This window comes from Falco cherrug, chromosome 6, assembly GCF_023634085.1.
Source record: "Falco cherrug isolate bFalChe1 chromosome 6, bFalChe1.pri, whole genome shotgun sequence".
Classification (NCBI taxonomy): Eukaryota; Metazoa; Chordata; class Aves; order Falconiformes; family Falconidae; genus Falco; species Falco cherrug.
Window position 1 is genome coordinate 67,117,687 of NC_073702.1, and position 17,105 is coordinate 67,134,791.

Sequence of the window (17,105 nt, forward strand, 5' to 3'; positions counted from 1 at the left end):
AGTCAATGAGTTTAAATTGGCCCATACATACTGAGCAGATAGACCACGAGGGGCCAGGAAGTTAAGTGGCATTTGCAGATTTGTAGCACGATGAACAGAGAGGATGAAGTAATAAAACTCTGTTTCTAGGAAAGAGAGAAAACAGGTTCTTTATCATACCCTTTTGTGCTTGTGATTCCTAGTATCCCAGAGACCCGCAAACTTTAATTTTGCGACTCCTTGAAAAGGTTTTTTTGATGTCAGTTCAGCTCAGTTCAGAAAGGGAGGGAAGCAGAAGCTTTGTCCGAAACGTTTTCCCATGGGGCACGCAAGGGCTCTTGCCCTTTTCAGCTCCCAGTGGAGGTTTGTTCTTGTACCTCAGGTCTCCTTAGTCTCATGCGTGTTACCTTCCTAAGTGCATCTAGATTAAATTTACTGCATTCTGGCTCCTGTATATGAGCTATTCATCACCTAATGGTTTCCTTAATATCACTATCCATATGTACACTAGAAGCAGCCAAATCTGCTCTGTAGACTAATTACTTGAAAATTAGGGGAAAACCAGGCTGATTACAGGACCACAGTAAAACAAACGCCTACGTAAAAAAGATTTGGAAAAGTTCTTCCACCAAGTTCAAAAAGTATCAAATGAAAGACAAAGAGTTTTTTCAGTATTTTTGGCTAAAGTTTCATGAGTTTATGAATAAAGAAAAGGCACATTTCAAATACGCAGTTTCTGTGATTTTGATCACTATTAAATGTAAGCTTCGGGAGTTTTTTAAGCAGAGATGAAATCAAAATTGTACAACAGTTGATTTTGGTACTTGCTTAAACCTGTAAAGGGTGTTACCCGTTGCTAGTAAATACTTCCATTTTCCGCCACTTAAAATTCTGCCAATTTGGAAGTAAAGATCAAACCCTACTTAGAAGAAAGGCCTCTCCTATTTTCAGGCAGTCTGCATTGCTTTCTCTCACCTCAATGGCACAATAATAAAATATCCTGGATTTTATGCTTGGCTGGTCTTTGAAGAACACTCAAACATTTTAATTTTTAAAACTGTCAGCCCTCATCACCTTAGAACTTTTTTGGGGGTTGTGTCTTTAAAATGGATTTAGCTAAGAAGTTAAAATACTGCTTGGAAATATCCTTCAGAAACACAACAGCTGAAAATTTTAATGCAGCTAGTGTGCAATTACCCCAAAACGGACTATTCAGTCCCCAAATGCAGAGCTGGGCTGTCTTCAGCATACAGTTTAGAGTTGCAATTCAGCTTAGAACTTGTCCAGTAGTATCTGTGCACTGCAGTGTCAGGCTTTGTTTCCTTTGATATACCCTTTAAATTATGAAGCAATGAAATTATGTGGGAAATACAGATCATCTGTTATCTGTTACTGCTGTAACTGCTTACCCCAGATACCTGTAGTTAAACAGTTGCTATGAAGGGTTTTATATTTTTGACTTTTTCTTTCTTTTTAATGAAGTATTTTCAATATGATACCAGGAAGGTTACTTTGAAATATTATGACAAGCTATTACTGAATCTGTCACAGTACACTACAGTCTAACCAGCTCAGGAAATTGCTCAATGGATTATTCATCACTTTTAAGACTCATATCTTGCAAGAAAAAGATAGAAAACCTTTTCACCTGAACTGTTACTTAACACTTAAAATAAAGCACTGTATTACCAAGCATGATTTAACATGAATCATTCAGCCTTTCTGACACATTAGCAAGAACACCACCACAAAACCCCCAAACACTCACAACTTCTTTGAAAACAAAAGGGTCCTACAAGACTGTTAAGAGCTGAGTGCTAGTCACCTGTTATGAACAATGCACCTACATTTTTATAAAAGCTTATCACTACAAATTACATCTTTAAGAGACTACAAGGTGAGATTACAGGGCAGTAGCAGTCTGTGGGAAAAGAGTTTTGTTTGTAATGACTTCTAGCCACCTTTACCACCAGAGTATTAGAGTCACGCTTAATCACTGGAATATGCAAACTCAAGTACCATTCCTATCTCAGCTGCGAGACACATTTACTAGACCAACTACACAAAGGGCATGATAGGTAACCCACAATTTATTTTCCAACCTTCAGAGGTGACTCTTTCCCATGAATCTCCCTTGCGTATTACAGAAGACAAAAGAGCACGGTGGCTTCAGAGGTCACAAGGTGGAAAAAAACCTGCTGTCACACCATATTCATATACAAACTAAAAGCGTTCCTCTGGAATGCACTGAGCTTGCTTCTGCAATCTTTATCCAGACAAAACTAGCAAGGATGTAGCACAGAAAACACAGAGAAAGATTTAGGGGTGTTTTTGGGTAAAGGAGAGCTTTCAGCAAGTCACCTGCATACCAGAGAGGGAGAGAGACAGTACCTCTCATAATTTTGTCTATTTGGAGACATGATTGCTAATACTTGTTTCTGTTTCCAAAATGCTTTGGTGCAGTCTGCAAGGCTGTGTAACTGATGTACTGAACAGATCAAACAGCAGTCTATCAGCTTATTGACTGTGTGTGACAACATAGGTGGTACAGAAGAGTGAGAGTTGTTAATGGCCATGCTAACACAAAGTTTTGGGAATGACTGCGTTCAAAAAAAACTAAAAAAAAGCCCCACCATGATACTAAAACACTATTAACCTACAGGATTCACTATAGTGTTACTTTTTAGAACAGTTAGTATCCTTAATACCAGAACGTATTAGTGAGCATAGGAAGAGTTATCTCCATTTTACACACAACCAAGAGAAAGCAAGGAATTTACCTCTGGCCAAACACAAGAAGCCTGGAAATTAGTGTCAAACCTGAGAATTAGTTCCATAACAGTTTTGTTGTTAAAATGCTTTAAAAAAACCCGTAAAAATACAGCCATGAGAACAAGCTATTTCTACCTCTGCAATGAAACACCCTCTCATACTTTCCTACTTTGTGTAACATTAAGTCTATATTTTCTGGCACCATCTGATCTTATTGTGAAAAGAAAACCAATTTACTACACATGTTCACAAACATTTTACTTTTAATATTCTGCAGTCAAGGGCAGAACATTTTATCTGAAGACTCCACACAGGCATTAGAAGTCAGAATGCTGAAAAATACCATCAAATTCTGAAAATAACAGCACATTTAAAATTAACAGGTAATTGTAAGTATCACTTACACGCCACTTAGCACATTTATAGACTGTGTCCTCAGCCCATACCCCGTGTCTTTCAGATTGGAAATAATTCCTAACACATTAATATTGGAACCCTTTGATCCAAAGTCTTTTTCACTGTACATTATCATATGGGAGCTTGTGAAATCCTGTTAAAAGAAAGAGAAACATCATAAGGAAAATGCAACATGACATCTTAATGCACTCAGGAGATGACTACTACCTGTTCTTGGAACTTACACCAACAATTGGTCGCAGTGACTGCAACTCTTCATCATAGCCTCCCCAGTCTGTCCAATCCCGATATGCTCCTTCTTCCAGCAAGTACTGATGGCCTTCAAACCCAGGCTTCTCATAAGCGACCCAACTAAACAACAACAACAACAGTCTGCATGTGAAAACGGACAACAGCCACTCTGTGTTGTTATGGAGGAGATACATATGTGTGAAATTTGTTCTTTTTCTGTATTTGCAAATTTAACCCAGGCTTCTATCTAAACCCAAAACCCAGGAAAACAGAGAAAATAAATGGGTACTGAATTTGTCCACTGCAATTTCCAGCCTATGGAGTTACTACTTCAGCAGAAGGGGAAATATTGCTGATGTTCTCCCACACTTACATTCCTCCCAGTACTTTCATGGATCCCACTGATGTAAGTGGAAGGCTTGTTTTTTCTTCTGACTCCTTGTCATCAAGCATAAAGATCTCCGATTCTATTTCCACATGTCTCCCTTCAAAGAAAGGCTTCTCATAAATGATTACCTGCAGCAGAAATGAAGTAAAAGAAAAGTTACAGAGAGCATGATAAATTCTGACAACAGACAGTTTCTTTTGCATGGGCACATAAAGTAGAAGGCAATATTATGGAAATAATTAGTGGGATGTCTCTGTCTTCTTAAAGAGGTCTTTCCCTTAGAGATGCAACATGAGGGCCTGAATGTTCATTACCCACCTGCATTATCCAGATAGATATTAATACTGTCATATATGTAAATGATGGATGCATAAATGTGACAGAAATTGCAGTTTCATAGTCATATACAGCAGGATCAGCCGCTAAACCATCAGTAGCCGGTACAGAGTCAAGATATATTTATCTACCCATGTGTACCTCATGTGTTATAAAATAACTTTGGACAATCAAATAAATATTGACTTTTACCTTTGGCTCTCCACTGAATTCAACTTTGCGACCACCCTGTAAAAAAAAAATAATAAAATTAAGTTGTCTATACTTATAGGCAACTGTAAGAATCATCAGCTCTTCACAAAGACAGAATTAAGATGAAACCTTCCTTGAAGAACACAAGTGAAAACAAAAAGGCAGATTAAAAACAGAAATGGATGCAATCAAATGTTGAAAGAGACAAGTATTTTACAGACTAAAAATTCCATTTTTCAAAGAGTTACATTTTTTTGAGTCTTGAAATATCTAGCCACTTTAACACAACATTTCTACACATAAACACGGGTAATGTAACTTGCAAGTAATAACAGTATTTTACCATTTTCAAGGGCCTCATGGACCTAACGTAGGCTTCCTTCTTCTCCCAGAATGCTAAATTTGGATATTCACCAGGCTCCAACATTAAAGGAACTCCCTGGAAACCAGGTTCTTCATAAATTAGCCATCTAAAGGGCAGGGGAGGGTGGGGATAAGGAAAGGAAAAGATAAAAACCTCATAACATTTCTGAACAGTAAAGAATAAGACAATATGCCTACTTTAGGAAAGACAACACTGTACCCTTAATAAAACTTTGCTTCTTTACAATTGCCAGCTACAAGCTGGCATATGGGCAAAATTCAGTGCCTGTGCAGGAACTGCCAATAACAGATGTGTTTTGTTTGAACAGGCTAAAAAAAAAAAATTATCAGTACAATGAACAGACAGTTAAGAATTTGATTTTCTCTTATCTGAAGGCAACTCAAGTTTTGACTCAAGTTTCAAGACTTAAGGTTATTCTGTATTATTTTTAGAGTAGTTATAAAATATGCAGAATCAATTTTCAAGAACTTAAAAGATCTCTACTAACCTAGGCTTGAATTTGTTGCAAAAACTTTCAACACAAAGTTCTAAACTTGTGTTATACATAGAAAAACCTGACAACTCCTTAGAAATCTATTTCCTCATGGTTTGTATCTGCTAATAAATCTGCTTTGAAAGACATAATTTTAAAAATTCCTGATGGGGACAGCAACGGTAGTTTTTCAAAGCTTTTTCAAGAAAATCTTAGCCGGTAATCACTGGGAACAAAGAAACATAGTGCTGATCTTTGCATAAGGATGGCGATGTATTTCTTCCAGTTAAATTTACTGATCTCTCAGAAGTGCAGCATGGAGCAGTATTAAACAAACAGTAAACTGGAACACTATGCAGCCAACCCTTCAATCATGTAAGGATCATAACGTATAAATCTGGCGATATCAGAAAGACTTTAAAATAATCCAGCACTCTGTTATGCTTAAAAGGCCGATTCCAAGCTGATGCAAACTGGCACAAGTTGGTATAGCTTCACCACAGACGTAGGGTTCCAGGAAACAAACAAGGAGCTTACGTTTTATTGCTGTCTATAGCTCAATGTTTGATACGTTGTGTCTCACCACTCAGTAGGCCCTCAACTTACGGCCAGTCACAAGTGATGTTCCCCAGGGCTCAGGATCAGGGCCAGTCCTGTTTAGTATCTTTATCGACAATCTGGACAAGGGGACCAAATGCACCCTCAGTAGGTTTGCAGACAGCACCAAGTTGAGCGGGATGCTGATCTGCTGAGGGCAGGAAGGCTCTGCAGAGGGAGCTGGGCAGGCTGGACCGATGGGCCCACGCCAGTTGCATGAGGTTCAACCAGGCTCAGTGCCGGGTCCTGCCCTTGGGTCACACCAGCCCCACGCAGCGCTACAGGCTGGGGGAAGGGTGGCTGGAAAGGGCCTGGGGGAAAGGGCCTGGGGGTGCTGGTCAGCAGCCAGCTGAACGTGAGCCAGCAGTGTGCCCAGGTGGCCAAGGAGGCCACCAGCATCCCGGCTTGTATCTGAGACAGCGTGGCCAGCAGGACTGGGGCAGTGACCGTCCCCCTGTACTGGGCACTGGTGAGGCCGGACCTCGAATCCTGTGTTCAGTTTTGGGCCCCTCGCTGCAAGAGGGACGTGGAGGTGCTGGAGCGTGTCCAGAGAAGGGCAACGGGGCTGGTGAAGCATCTACAAAGCAAGTCTTATGAGGAGCAGCTGAGGGAACTGGGGTTGTTTAGCCCGGAGAAAAAGCACCTCAGGTGGACCTTGTTGCTCTCTACAGCTACCTGAAAGGAGGCTGTAGGAGGTTGGGTGCTGGTCTCTTCTCCCAAGTAACAAGTGACAAGACAAGAGGAAACGGCCTTAAGTTGTGCCACAGAAGGTTTAGATTGGATATTAGGAAAAAAAAAATATCACGGGAAGGGTTGTCAGGTATTGGAACAGGCTCCCCAAGGAAGTGGTGGAGTCACCATCCCTGGAGGTGGCGTGTAGATACGGTGCTTAGGGACATGGTTTAGTGATGGACTTGGCAGTCCTGGGTTAACGGTTGGACTGGATGATCTTAAAGGCCTTTTCCAACCTAAATAATTCTGTGATTCTAACTTCATTGCAAAAATTTAAACATATGGAAGATGAATGAGAAAGTACAATCTGAAGATAAAGGTGCGTTGACTCATTTTCATTGGCAGCTTTTAGTAAACAACAATTAAGCATGAACACTGGGAAACTTCAACGAGATACAACCACACCTGCATGGCAAGGTGACTCAGAATCAGAGCTTTCCTCAACTGCCAATAGTGAACTATGCCATGCCTGTAAACTAATGGAAAGAAAAACCCCTCCAGCATGCAAAAAAGCAGCAACAATTTACTGAATTTCTCGTGCAAGCAATTGGCAGAAACGACTTCTTTCTACACTGGACTAATGAACTGACATCTGAGAGATTATTTTTCAACTGTCTAGTTTGCTTCCTAGTGCAAATACGAGTCTGCCTTTCCTCAAGAGATCCAAATGCAACACAGAGAAATGAAGACTAAGAGTTTACACAGATTTAGTGCAAAAAATGTTGTCACACTGATGCAAAAATAAGGAGCAGTCTGAAGCCCGAGAGATGTGCGCTGGCTCTGCTTTCTTACAAAAAAATTGTAATTTCACTATTCACAGAATGCTTTTAAGTGAGGGACAGAAATGAAGTGGAGAAGTAGATGAAGTCAATTAGTAATCAACCTCTAAGTAACTTACCTGATTTCATTACTCTTGGCAGACATGTAATTTGCATTAAGCTTGCAGTTCAACAGAAATAACCTCCTGTCAGAGAACCAACTGCCTGGACATCTTAAAATTTCCTTATATACCCGAGTGCTTAACTTTTTCCTTGAATCAAGGTGTAAAGATTTAATCAGATAAAATACCCTTTACCTAACAACTAAAATGCTTCATTTATCTACTGGCATATTTGAATACATCTTTGCAGTGGTATGTAACACTTGTCTTTAGTTGGGCAGGTTTTGATAGTTAAATAGACTATTTGCAGCAAGGCAAATGCCATCATCAGTGCTGAAACACAACACGGCCAACAGGTAACAACCGAGGTCTGCACACCCTGTGAAGTGTTCTGCAGGACCCAACATCACTGAAAAGCAATTCCACTCTTGCTTTCTCTGAAAGCGGCCTCCATCTTGTACATACTTTTCCTAGTATCACTTTGAGGCATATTTTCAGTACCAATTTACAAGTTTGTTTATTAAGTTATCAAAACTACCAATTGTACAATGTCTGGATTTTACTTACAAGTCTCTTTTCTCATAAAAGCTTGTTTAGTTCATGGCATACATTAGACTCCTAACTCAGATGGCTAGGTATTTTCAGGTGACATAAACAGGTATGTCCTAAACATCACCACAAACACACTGATTAAAATGCACTGTGAAATACAAGACTGCTTTCCAGAGTCCAGATGTGACACCAACTGTTATTTTGTAACACAAGGGCTTGCAAATTTTCTTCTCCTGGTACAAAGATGTAAAGTTTAGAGGAAAGCAAGCAGGAAATGTGGTCTTGTAACAGTTCATCCCCAAACTCTCACGATGTTTGCTTGAATGAGAAAGAGCAGGAGAGGCTAACTCATTCCTTTGCTACAAATATACAAGGGTTACTCTGTCTTTACTATGTGCAAGCAGGAGAAAACTGGCTTTAACAAGTCATTTTAAGAGGTCAGCCTCTCCAAGGGTGGAAGCATTACAGTGAGGTACTAATGCTACTGTCAACAAATACTTCCAAAATACAGGACTAGAATTAACATAAGCTTGCTTGCATGTCTGATAGGTGTAACAAATAGTTTAAAACAAATTCCTGTCATAGCAGTACATGTTCATGCAGAACTACGCACTTACATGCCCCAGTGTACTTTGATAGAACAAGTCTTCTGAGTGGCGCCGAACACTCCTGTTTCTTCAGTGTCGTCAAAAAAGGAAGTCACGATTCCTAACCCTTCAGGTTCTGTATACAAATCAATTCGGCAAACCCTGTAATCCTGAAAAATGAAGATTGCCATAATCACTTAATCTGTGCTGTGAGTTCTGTAATTAATGTGGATAACTAAATCAGTTTTGAAACATCTGTTTATTTTAAATTGCTTCTCCCTCTTGTCAATTACTACTGCTATTAGATGCCTATAATAAAAGTATAACTAGGCCAGTTTGCCTGTCTCTGGACCAAGACAGTCAGCCAATCTCTAATCAGCATTTACATTGTTTACTTTCTGCCATCCAGGCAGGAATGCATCTTCCTTCATCAGTTAACATCTCCTCTAGCAAATTAAATCCGAAGAAAATACCAAGCAAGCCATTCTTGAAGAGAACTGCAACTTAAGCAAGAATTGTAGTTACAAGCAATATATATTCCTCCTTTTTCTTTTCCTAGTCAAATTACTTTATAGTTATGTTTGTTTTGGCAACCTGCAAAGGTAACTACTTAATAGTAGGTTAAAAGTGCACGTAGGAAGGCTGTTCCACCACGTGTGAAACTCCATGGTAAGTTTCCACATACAGGGCTATTTTTTTGAGTATTAAAGGAGGTTTGGTGTTTGACACTGAAGTTTTTTAAGTGTAAATTTGGTTTATATTAAAAAAAAGAAAAAGTCACAGACATCTTCTGCAAATCTGAATCTATGGAATTACTGATGGTTTTCTGGGATGTTTTTCCTGAGAGACTGACCAGGCTAAAAAGAATATGCTGTACATAGTGTTTATTATTAGAATAGCCTCCAAAATGCTAAGTTTTCTTCTTGCCCTATCCTTCCAGCGCATGCTACCATAATCCCCACTGTGCAAAAGTCCCCACATTTATTTTGTGTATAAACAAAAAATTCAACACAGAAGACTGTTTCATGCATTTACAACTCATGTTACACTTGTGTCGTAATACACCAATCACACTTTTTATCAGTATAGAACACCACCAAGCATTAAAGATCTATACAAATTTACTTCACTTCTATTACTTGCCTTAACAACATGTCTTATTGAACCAATCACTGCAGGCTTTAGAGATTTGCATTCCATTTGCTCTTCAGAAGTACCTGCACCCCAAATATCTGGGAGTTCCAGCTCTCCTTCTTCCAGGGGAATAGAGGGACCTTCAAAATTTGGTTTCTCATAGAGTATCCAGCTTAAAATAAAAAAAAAAATATCTCATTTTTAATGGTGCTTTATCAAGTGTGAATTGCAAAAATCATGCTCCCATTTAACAAATCCTTTCATAAGAAATATTATTTCCAGACCCTTCCTGCCACCCCAGTACAGCTTATTTGCCCAGTACTGCTGATACAAGCCATTTCTGGTCTCTGTGATACTTTTAAAAACAATGGTAAAAACAAATATGCCTACCACTGACTTTGTAATTTCATCCAAAACTCCTCCACCTTTTTAAATTGATGATTTGGGGCAGCAAGACTACTGTCTGTGAATACCAGACTTTTGCATGAGATACCAATCAGAACCAATTTGTAGGCCAGAAAATGTTGACACTGCAGACTGTTGTGTCATGTATAAACAGACATGCTACTTGGATCCTGTGAACAGCAGTCTAAAGTTTCACAGGGGCTTGTACAGATGTGCCAAAGGATGATAAGACTGCTCAGAAGACAAGCACAACTTTAACAGCAGGTTTGAATATATCACTAGATGAAAACTATATCCATGTGCAAATACAACCCACCCTCTGCTCCAAGCTCTCAGCTGAAAAGGGGAAAAAAAACACCCAGTCCCCTAGTCCACGTTAAAAAAAGAAGACCTGGTTCACACAGATCAAAAGATTTTCATTCCAGTTTTCTGAAGCTAAACAGCAATCAGTGTGCTTCCCAGTACCTCCTACTGCAGCTAGCCCTTTTTTCCTGCAGCTTACTATCAGATCACTACTTTTGAGAACCTGTTTGACTGTATCACAGCCCGGCCACAACTTAACTTGCCACGCTATCCAAACTAATAATGGCTGTTCTCATAATACTATGAAGAAAGTAGGAGATGAACTTGTTTTGACTTACTCTTAGGCAATATAGCTTTTAGAGAAAAATTCCCTCTGGACTTATCAGAGAAAGAGTCAACCATCTCTACACCACCACCTTATACCTTTGGACACAGAATTAATCTTCTGCATCCAAATCCATGTCAGACATGGCTTTAAAATCCTTTAGCCCAATCCAAATACTTTGCAAGAACCCATAAAGGGGAGAGGAGTCAAAGGGCAGTGTAGCTGGACAGAATCTGTCATTTCATCCCATGCCTATGCCTGGTGAAATGTTGCAGCCTTCTAGATCTTAACACTCACTCAATTTGTCAGTAAAGTAAGTTTCCCAGCCCAGAACTTCCTATTGTGGAGGAAAAATGCCACGTTCTTGCTCAATGTCTACTTTACATTGCCAGTTTGCAAGACAGACTTACTGTCAACTGCATGCTGGGTTTCAAAAGATTTTTGGATAGACCAATAACGAAGAGTAAAAATCAATCTCTTACCACCCTCTGATGACTTTAACTAAAATTGTTGGTGACAGAACCCAAGAACTGCAATCCAGAACATCATGGAAAACTTCGATACCATTTTTTTGATAGTCTGATTCACAGTATATCACCAGCTGTGTTAAAAAAACAAAACAAGAAAAAACCACAAACACCAATAACATATAATTCTATCTTGGTATGCTTTAAACATAGAGAGGAACAGTAAAGATAATAAAATTGATCTTACCTTGCCAGGTCTGGGATTGATTTTACTTTGTCCATTTCTTGAAAGTGCCTAATAACGGGGAGAGGAAAGTAACAAAAAAACCCACAAATCAAAAATGTATTCAATGAAGATGCTCAGCTACAAAAACTGAGCTAGTAAAACAAAACAAATATTAGTCTGAACAGTAAAAAGCTGGTAACACTTCAACTACACCTATTTACTGTTTCGATTCCTTCTTCCTCCTGAAGAAGAGTATCTTGCCACAAATGTACAAATTTACACACTTTTTTTTTTTTAATCCTGAATTATCATTTCACTGAAGCCAATTAGCCTCAGATTTGAAATGCTTTAAAATCCTTCTGATCAGCTTCCTACATATTCCAGGAGTTTCAAACCAAGTGACTACTTTAAAACCTGGCATTAATGAAGTACATGCTCTACAATGATAAAGATATTAATGAAGGTTTAAATGTCTAGTAACCACAAAGCATGCAGTAATTTTGAAGGAATATATGAAAAGACTGAGGAGGGATGATGGCATATCCATGTATGAACTAACTAGCATAATCAATTTTGTGCTGAACACCTCGTTACAAGATAGGTTTCTTCAAAAAACACAAGACACTCTGCATTAAGTGATAGACTACAAATGTGGAGAACAAATAAAACACATTGAGGTACACAAAATCTAAAACAATGCTGAAGTCAGTGATAAAATTTATGATATAGAATACATGGAAAAGTTGTGGTTGTATCACTTCATCTTAAAACAAATAAAGCAAGCACTGCAATTATGTGTTTGGTTTCCTAGCAAGGACAGGAGTACTCATTCTGGGACAAGGTCCTGCTCTTCTAGGAACTATTCAAATGAACAACAAAAACCCCCAGACAGGTCCTGCCTCTAAATAGGCTGCAGCCTAAGATAACCAGCAACATGTGCATGGAACTAATTAGAACGTATTAGTCAGCACAGAGGGCAGGTAGTGGTCTCAAAACAGAGTTCCTAACCACCATCAGATTTCTGTAGCATCATCAAGATGTGTTGAAGCATGACTGGTTTTTTAGCCTGTGCTTCAATTCCAGTTAGAACTTGCTCTGTGTTTTAAGGAATTACAAAGTCATTGTTTTGGGCTGCCCTTACTTTTTTCCTTCACGCTACCCATTAGCCATCGCATCATCATTTTCTTAGTCAGTGGAAGATGCACAGTAGGTATACATCATACAAACATTTCCAGTTCCTGTCTAACTTGAGCAAGACAATTCCGAGTCAGCAACAGTGCTACAGAAATCCTGCAACCCTTTGGAACCTAACAGGCTTCTCTCAACAGTGAGCTTATATGTATACATACACCCTTGCCATATCAGGCCTCCATACTCTACTGAAAAATTGAAACCCACTCAGGAGCAACAGTTTAAGTAGCAAAAAAAAAAATAAAAAAAATAAATTAGTACTATTCATTTAGCTTTAAACTCAAGATTTCAAAACCCAAGCAGGACCATCCGGAGTAAGAAAGCCTTTCTAACTGGCCGTATAAGTCTACACCACTGCAAACAACCCCCCTAACTTTTATCCCCACACTAAAACATTTCTCATGAAAGACAAATCTACATCCTCAAAATTACAAGATACCATGGATGATTTCCTTCTGCAATGTGAAGAAGAAAGAAGATTATTTCTACTACTCCTCCACTCCCTTCTAGTAGAACTGTAACAGCAGATAACCATTAGCTTTGGAAGAGTATTTCACAAACTTTTTTATATGCTGCTTCAATTCCACAGTTCACATTAATGTAGTTATTAAACTCTGGAGAACCTATTTCTTCCCACGGTTCTTAGATCTCAGGATTATAATTTTCCTCTCAGGTAACAGCAAAGGCCCACATCAACAGAAATAGCAAATACCATAGGACATCGGTTCATCATTTTGAAAACAGAAATCACAAAGTTCTCCCACATTAGGGTAAAGTTGCCTCAAAGGGAAAACGTAAGTCTGCCTTCACTCATGATGAATAGATGCTCCTAATCAGCCAAAGGAATCGCCACCCTCTACTGTAGCGGCACTTTCAAAAATTACTATTCTGCAGTTCTTAACATATTATTTAAGAATATGTATGTTCTATCAAATGCACAGGAATACTGGGAACAAAAAGAGGGCTAAAAAAGAAAAGCTTGTCCTGTTACTCATTTAACAGTGTAATGGCTGAGTGTCTTGCTGGAAGAGGAGAGAGGTTAGTGTCAATAGAAGAAGCAGGCATGAGCTTTCTGAAGTTCACAGAAAACACTCTACTAATTTACAATAAAAAATAAAATTTACATGTTTACATGAGATCCGTTTCAAAATAATACAAAATCAAGTATGAAGACTTATTCAAACATACACTTCCATATTTGTGAATAATCTCAAAACAAGGGCAGCATGAAGAAACATAATCATGTTAATAGATGCCATCTCATTTTCACGTGTAGCCGACATCAGGTGAAACTGATACCACACCTACATTCACCTCCATGTATTTACAATCTATGCATGTCCCTAAGAAGGGAAACAAAACAACACAATGTATGCACATCATCTATAGAAAATAAAAAAAGCTGGGTAACTTTCCAGGCAGATTTTAATCAACACAGTACTTACATCCACATCTAATAAACCAGCGGGGACATTTGATTCATATCTGCTTGTCCCCAGCCAGCTGGAAAAACTTTTCTCAGGGTTCCCATAACTGGGCATTTGTAAACTTAGTTCTTTTTTTGCACTATCTGCTTGCATATACTTCTCCACAAAACTTGGAAACTTGACATCTGAAAGAGACTGAATTGCAAAATCAAAATTAACAGTCATTCAGCAGATCAACAACATTTTACATGGTTGCATTTCATGAATGATGTTTAATTACCTCAGATTTTTGAGGCATGCTGAACGGCCCAGAAACATCCTGTTGTAAAGGAGGCATCCCCGAGGAATCAGTTGTAAAAGCTGTTGCAGTGTTATTTACTGAAGTGACAGAGGGATTAAAAACCTTTTCTTTAGATGTAGAAGACAGCAAGCTTGAGAAGAGGGAGCTTTTTTCAAGCCGGGATCTCTTAATTTCACCATCTGTACCATCAATGTTCTCCTTTCCATTTATTTCTTGAGTAAAGGCAGGTTCCTCTCTATTACATGACTGCAGGGCTTTGAATATGATACTTTGCTCTGTTGAGGCACGCTTGGGCCTGACTCTGGCTATTGTTTCCAGGCTTTGCATCTTAATTTGCTGGGCTGGTAACAGATCCTGTGTTTTGTCCCTCCTCAGTCCCAAACCAAAAGTAAACACACTAGGATCAAATACTTTCTCTAAGTTGTCTTCATGAATGGGAGGCATTGCAAAGTGGGGTGCTGGGGACTTGGGAAGCTTTGACCTCTTCTTTTTCTGGGGTAAACAAACTGAGCTGTCCAGGTTTTTTATTGTTTCAGCAAACTTCTTCATGTCAGATGGGGAATCAAAAATGCTATCATCCTCAGAAGATCCATTACAGGTTTTGCCGGGGCTCTTCTGTGTATTGATAATGTGCTCTGATGCCAATATGCCATCTTGACTGCTGTCATCATACTGTGGTGCTGCAAAGCTCAAATCTCCCGGCTTTGCCTTTTTATCTCTATTTTCCATCTTGCTAAATTCTGACCTAGAAACCTGATGGGATGGTAAAGGATATTTATCATCATTGCAAGGTGATAAAACATCTGTGTTTGGCAGCATCTTTTCTTCATTTCTGTGGAATTCTGAGCTTGTGTTATTTCTTTTGTAGGAAGTATCTTGAGTATTTTCAGTTCTACTGGGCAAGTGCAAAGGCAGTTTAAAAGGTGGACTTTCTTTTTTAGCTGTGTTTAATTCTGGATCAGGTTGCTTCACAGAGACGCTACCAGCATCATTTTTGCTGCTTTGGTTAAAAAGGGATATTGCAGCTTTTACTTTAAGTTCTGTTGTCTTCCCAATATCCTCATAAGAGGCAGAGCCTTCTTCATTTTTGCCTTTTAATTCTGCAGTGCTTTCTTTCTCTGGTGTGCCATTTTCAAGTAACTTCTGGCGACTGCTTTGCCTATTTAACGTTTTATCAGGCTGATCGCTTTCCTTAGGTTGTTTTCCAAATTTCAGCTTTGCTCTGCCAACAAATGTGCTTGGTACGGTACTGTTTTTTGAAGCAGGGATGTCAGTAGGCCTCTGGCTCTGGTTAGCACATTTATTTTCAAACAAGGAAATTTTGTTGGCAATGTTGCTGTTAGTTTTATTAACTGGTTTTTCGAGAGTTTCCTGCTCACCTTCTAAACTGTCTTGATTCATAGGTGCTTTAAAATTCAGCTCTACATTCTTCAGTTTGGCTGGACTACAGGAAGCAAAGTGATACAGAGTTACATCTTTAATTAATCTTAAAAAGACTTGTAAATAATTTTCAAAACAAGAAAATGTAGCATTACAATGAAATTTTCCAGTCATATTAAATTTAAAATTTTGTATCTCAAAAGGAATTAAATAAAAAAGGAGTAACTATATGAACAACCAAAAAAAATTAGACACTAAATAAGGAGAATATATTTCAAACATGTATGTAGTTCTGTAATGCTCAGTAAAACAAAAAACAGAGGCCTACAACATGTGCAGTTGAGGCAGAGAGCTTAACTAGGCATGACTGACAGACATTAAAATTTAATAGTGAATAGGCAGAATAAATTACACGCATGCAATTCCCTACAGAGTTTAGGAAACAAATCCCAATTCATTAAGGTGATAATGAGTTGGTTAACATTTGAATGTACCTCTCCAACAAGTTTTGAAGACAGCTGCCCAGATCCTTCGAAGCCCTTACACTGCAGAAGCAACCTCAAATCTAGTGAAAGACCTCTTCTGGCCTCATTAGTACTGGTGGAAAAGCAAACTGCCCCCAGTCACTGCACCATCACTTGGCTAAGCAAACACTGCATGTGAGGACTCTCCCATTTCCTTCAGGGAAAGTCAGCTAACAATTAAAATTGTGTAAACTAAACCTGCTAATTTTACAAGAATTGAATTAGGAAACACTTACAGAAACTTCTCCATCAGAGTGGATAGAGAAAGCATGTACAAGTACATAGCACACAGTACTCATGTACTATGGCAGAAGGCTGATGACATGCAGCCGTGGGTTTTAAGCCTCCTTCCTCTGAATACCTCCATCCAGGAAAAAGCATTTGTCCATGTCACTTGCTACTGCAGGAACAGTATGAACAGAGGTGAAGATGCAGGGCATTTGTCTTCAAGATTTATCAGTCAGATAAGGAGCGTCAAGGACACCACCATCACCTCAAAGGCAGACCTGTTCTCCAAAGAGCAATCTGGAGACACTCTGCAGTGGCAGCACAGATGGAAACTGCACTACATGAAGACTGATGATGGCAGGAGATAAAAAACTAGCTTGCAGCAACAATCTCCAAAGCCTCAAATGCTCTATCAATCAATGGATGGTTCTGGTATTTAAGTGCTTTCTTCTTTTTTATCTACACAAACTGTGTTCACCGAGCACTCAGGCAGCTCTTTAGTTCAAGAAAAAAAAGCATGAGATACGAGTTAATATGAACAACCTAAAAACTGAGATCACTCCTTTCTCCTCCTTCTCCTCAGACCCATCCCAAGCATACTAAAGCAAGACTCTCCATTGAACAAGCTTCTTTTCTTGGGAAAAGCATGAAGAACAAACTTACTGAAATAACAG

The 17,105-nt window shown here is 38.9% G+C and overlaps 1 protein-coding gene across 1 annotated transcript in view; it reads right to left on the bottom strand.

Annotated features, from left to right (window-relative positions):
* CRYBG1 (crystallin beta-gamma domain containing 1) overlaps positions 1-17,105 on the bottom strand; it is a 45,819-nt gene that overhangs the window by 21,686 nt on the left and 7,028 nt on the right. Inside the window, exons 3-13 of the mRNA XM_055713643.1 lie at positions 14,279-15,743; positions 14,017-14,193; positions 11,402-11,449; positions 11,170-11,288; positions 9,664-9,826; positions 8,551-8,690; positions 4,659-4,785; positions 4,316-4,351; positions 3,773-3,915; positions 3,393-3,519; positions 3,156-3,301 (exon numbers count right to left, since the gene is read on the bottom strand). Coding sequence (XP_055569618.1) covers positions 3,156-3,301; positions 3,393-3,519; positions 3,773-3,915; positions 4,316-4,351; positions 4,659-4,785; positions 8,551-8,690; positions 9,664-9,826; positions 11,170-11,288; positions 11,402-11,449; positions 14,017-14,193; positions 14,279-15,743 — 2,691 coding nt within the window. The remainder of the gene's footprint in view (positions 1-3,155; positions 3,302-3,392; positions 3,520-3,772; positions 3,916-4,315; positions 4,352-4,658; positions 4,786-8,550; positions 8,691-9,663; positions 9,827-11,169; positions 11,289-11,401; positions 11,450-14,016; positions 14,194-14,278; positions 15,744-17,105) is intronic.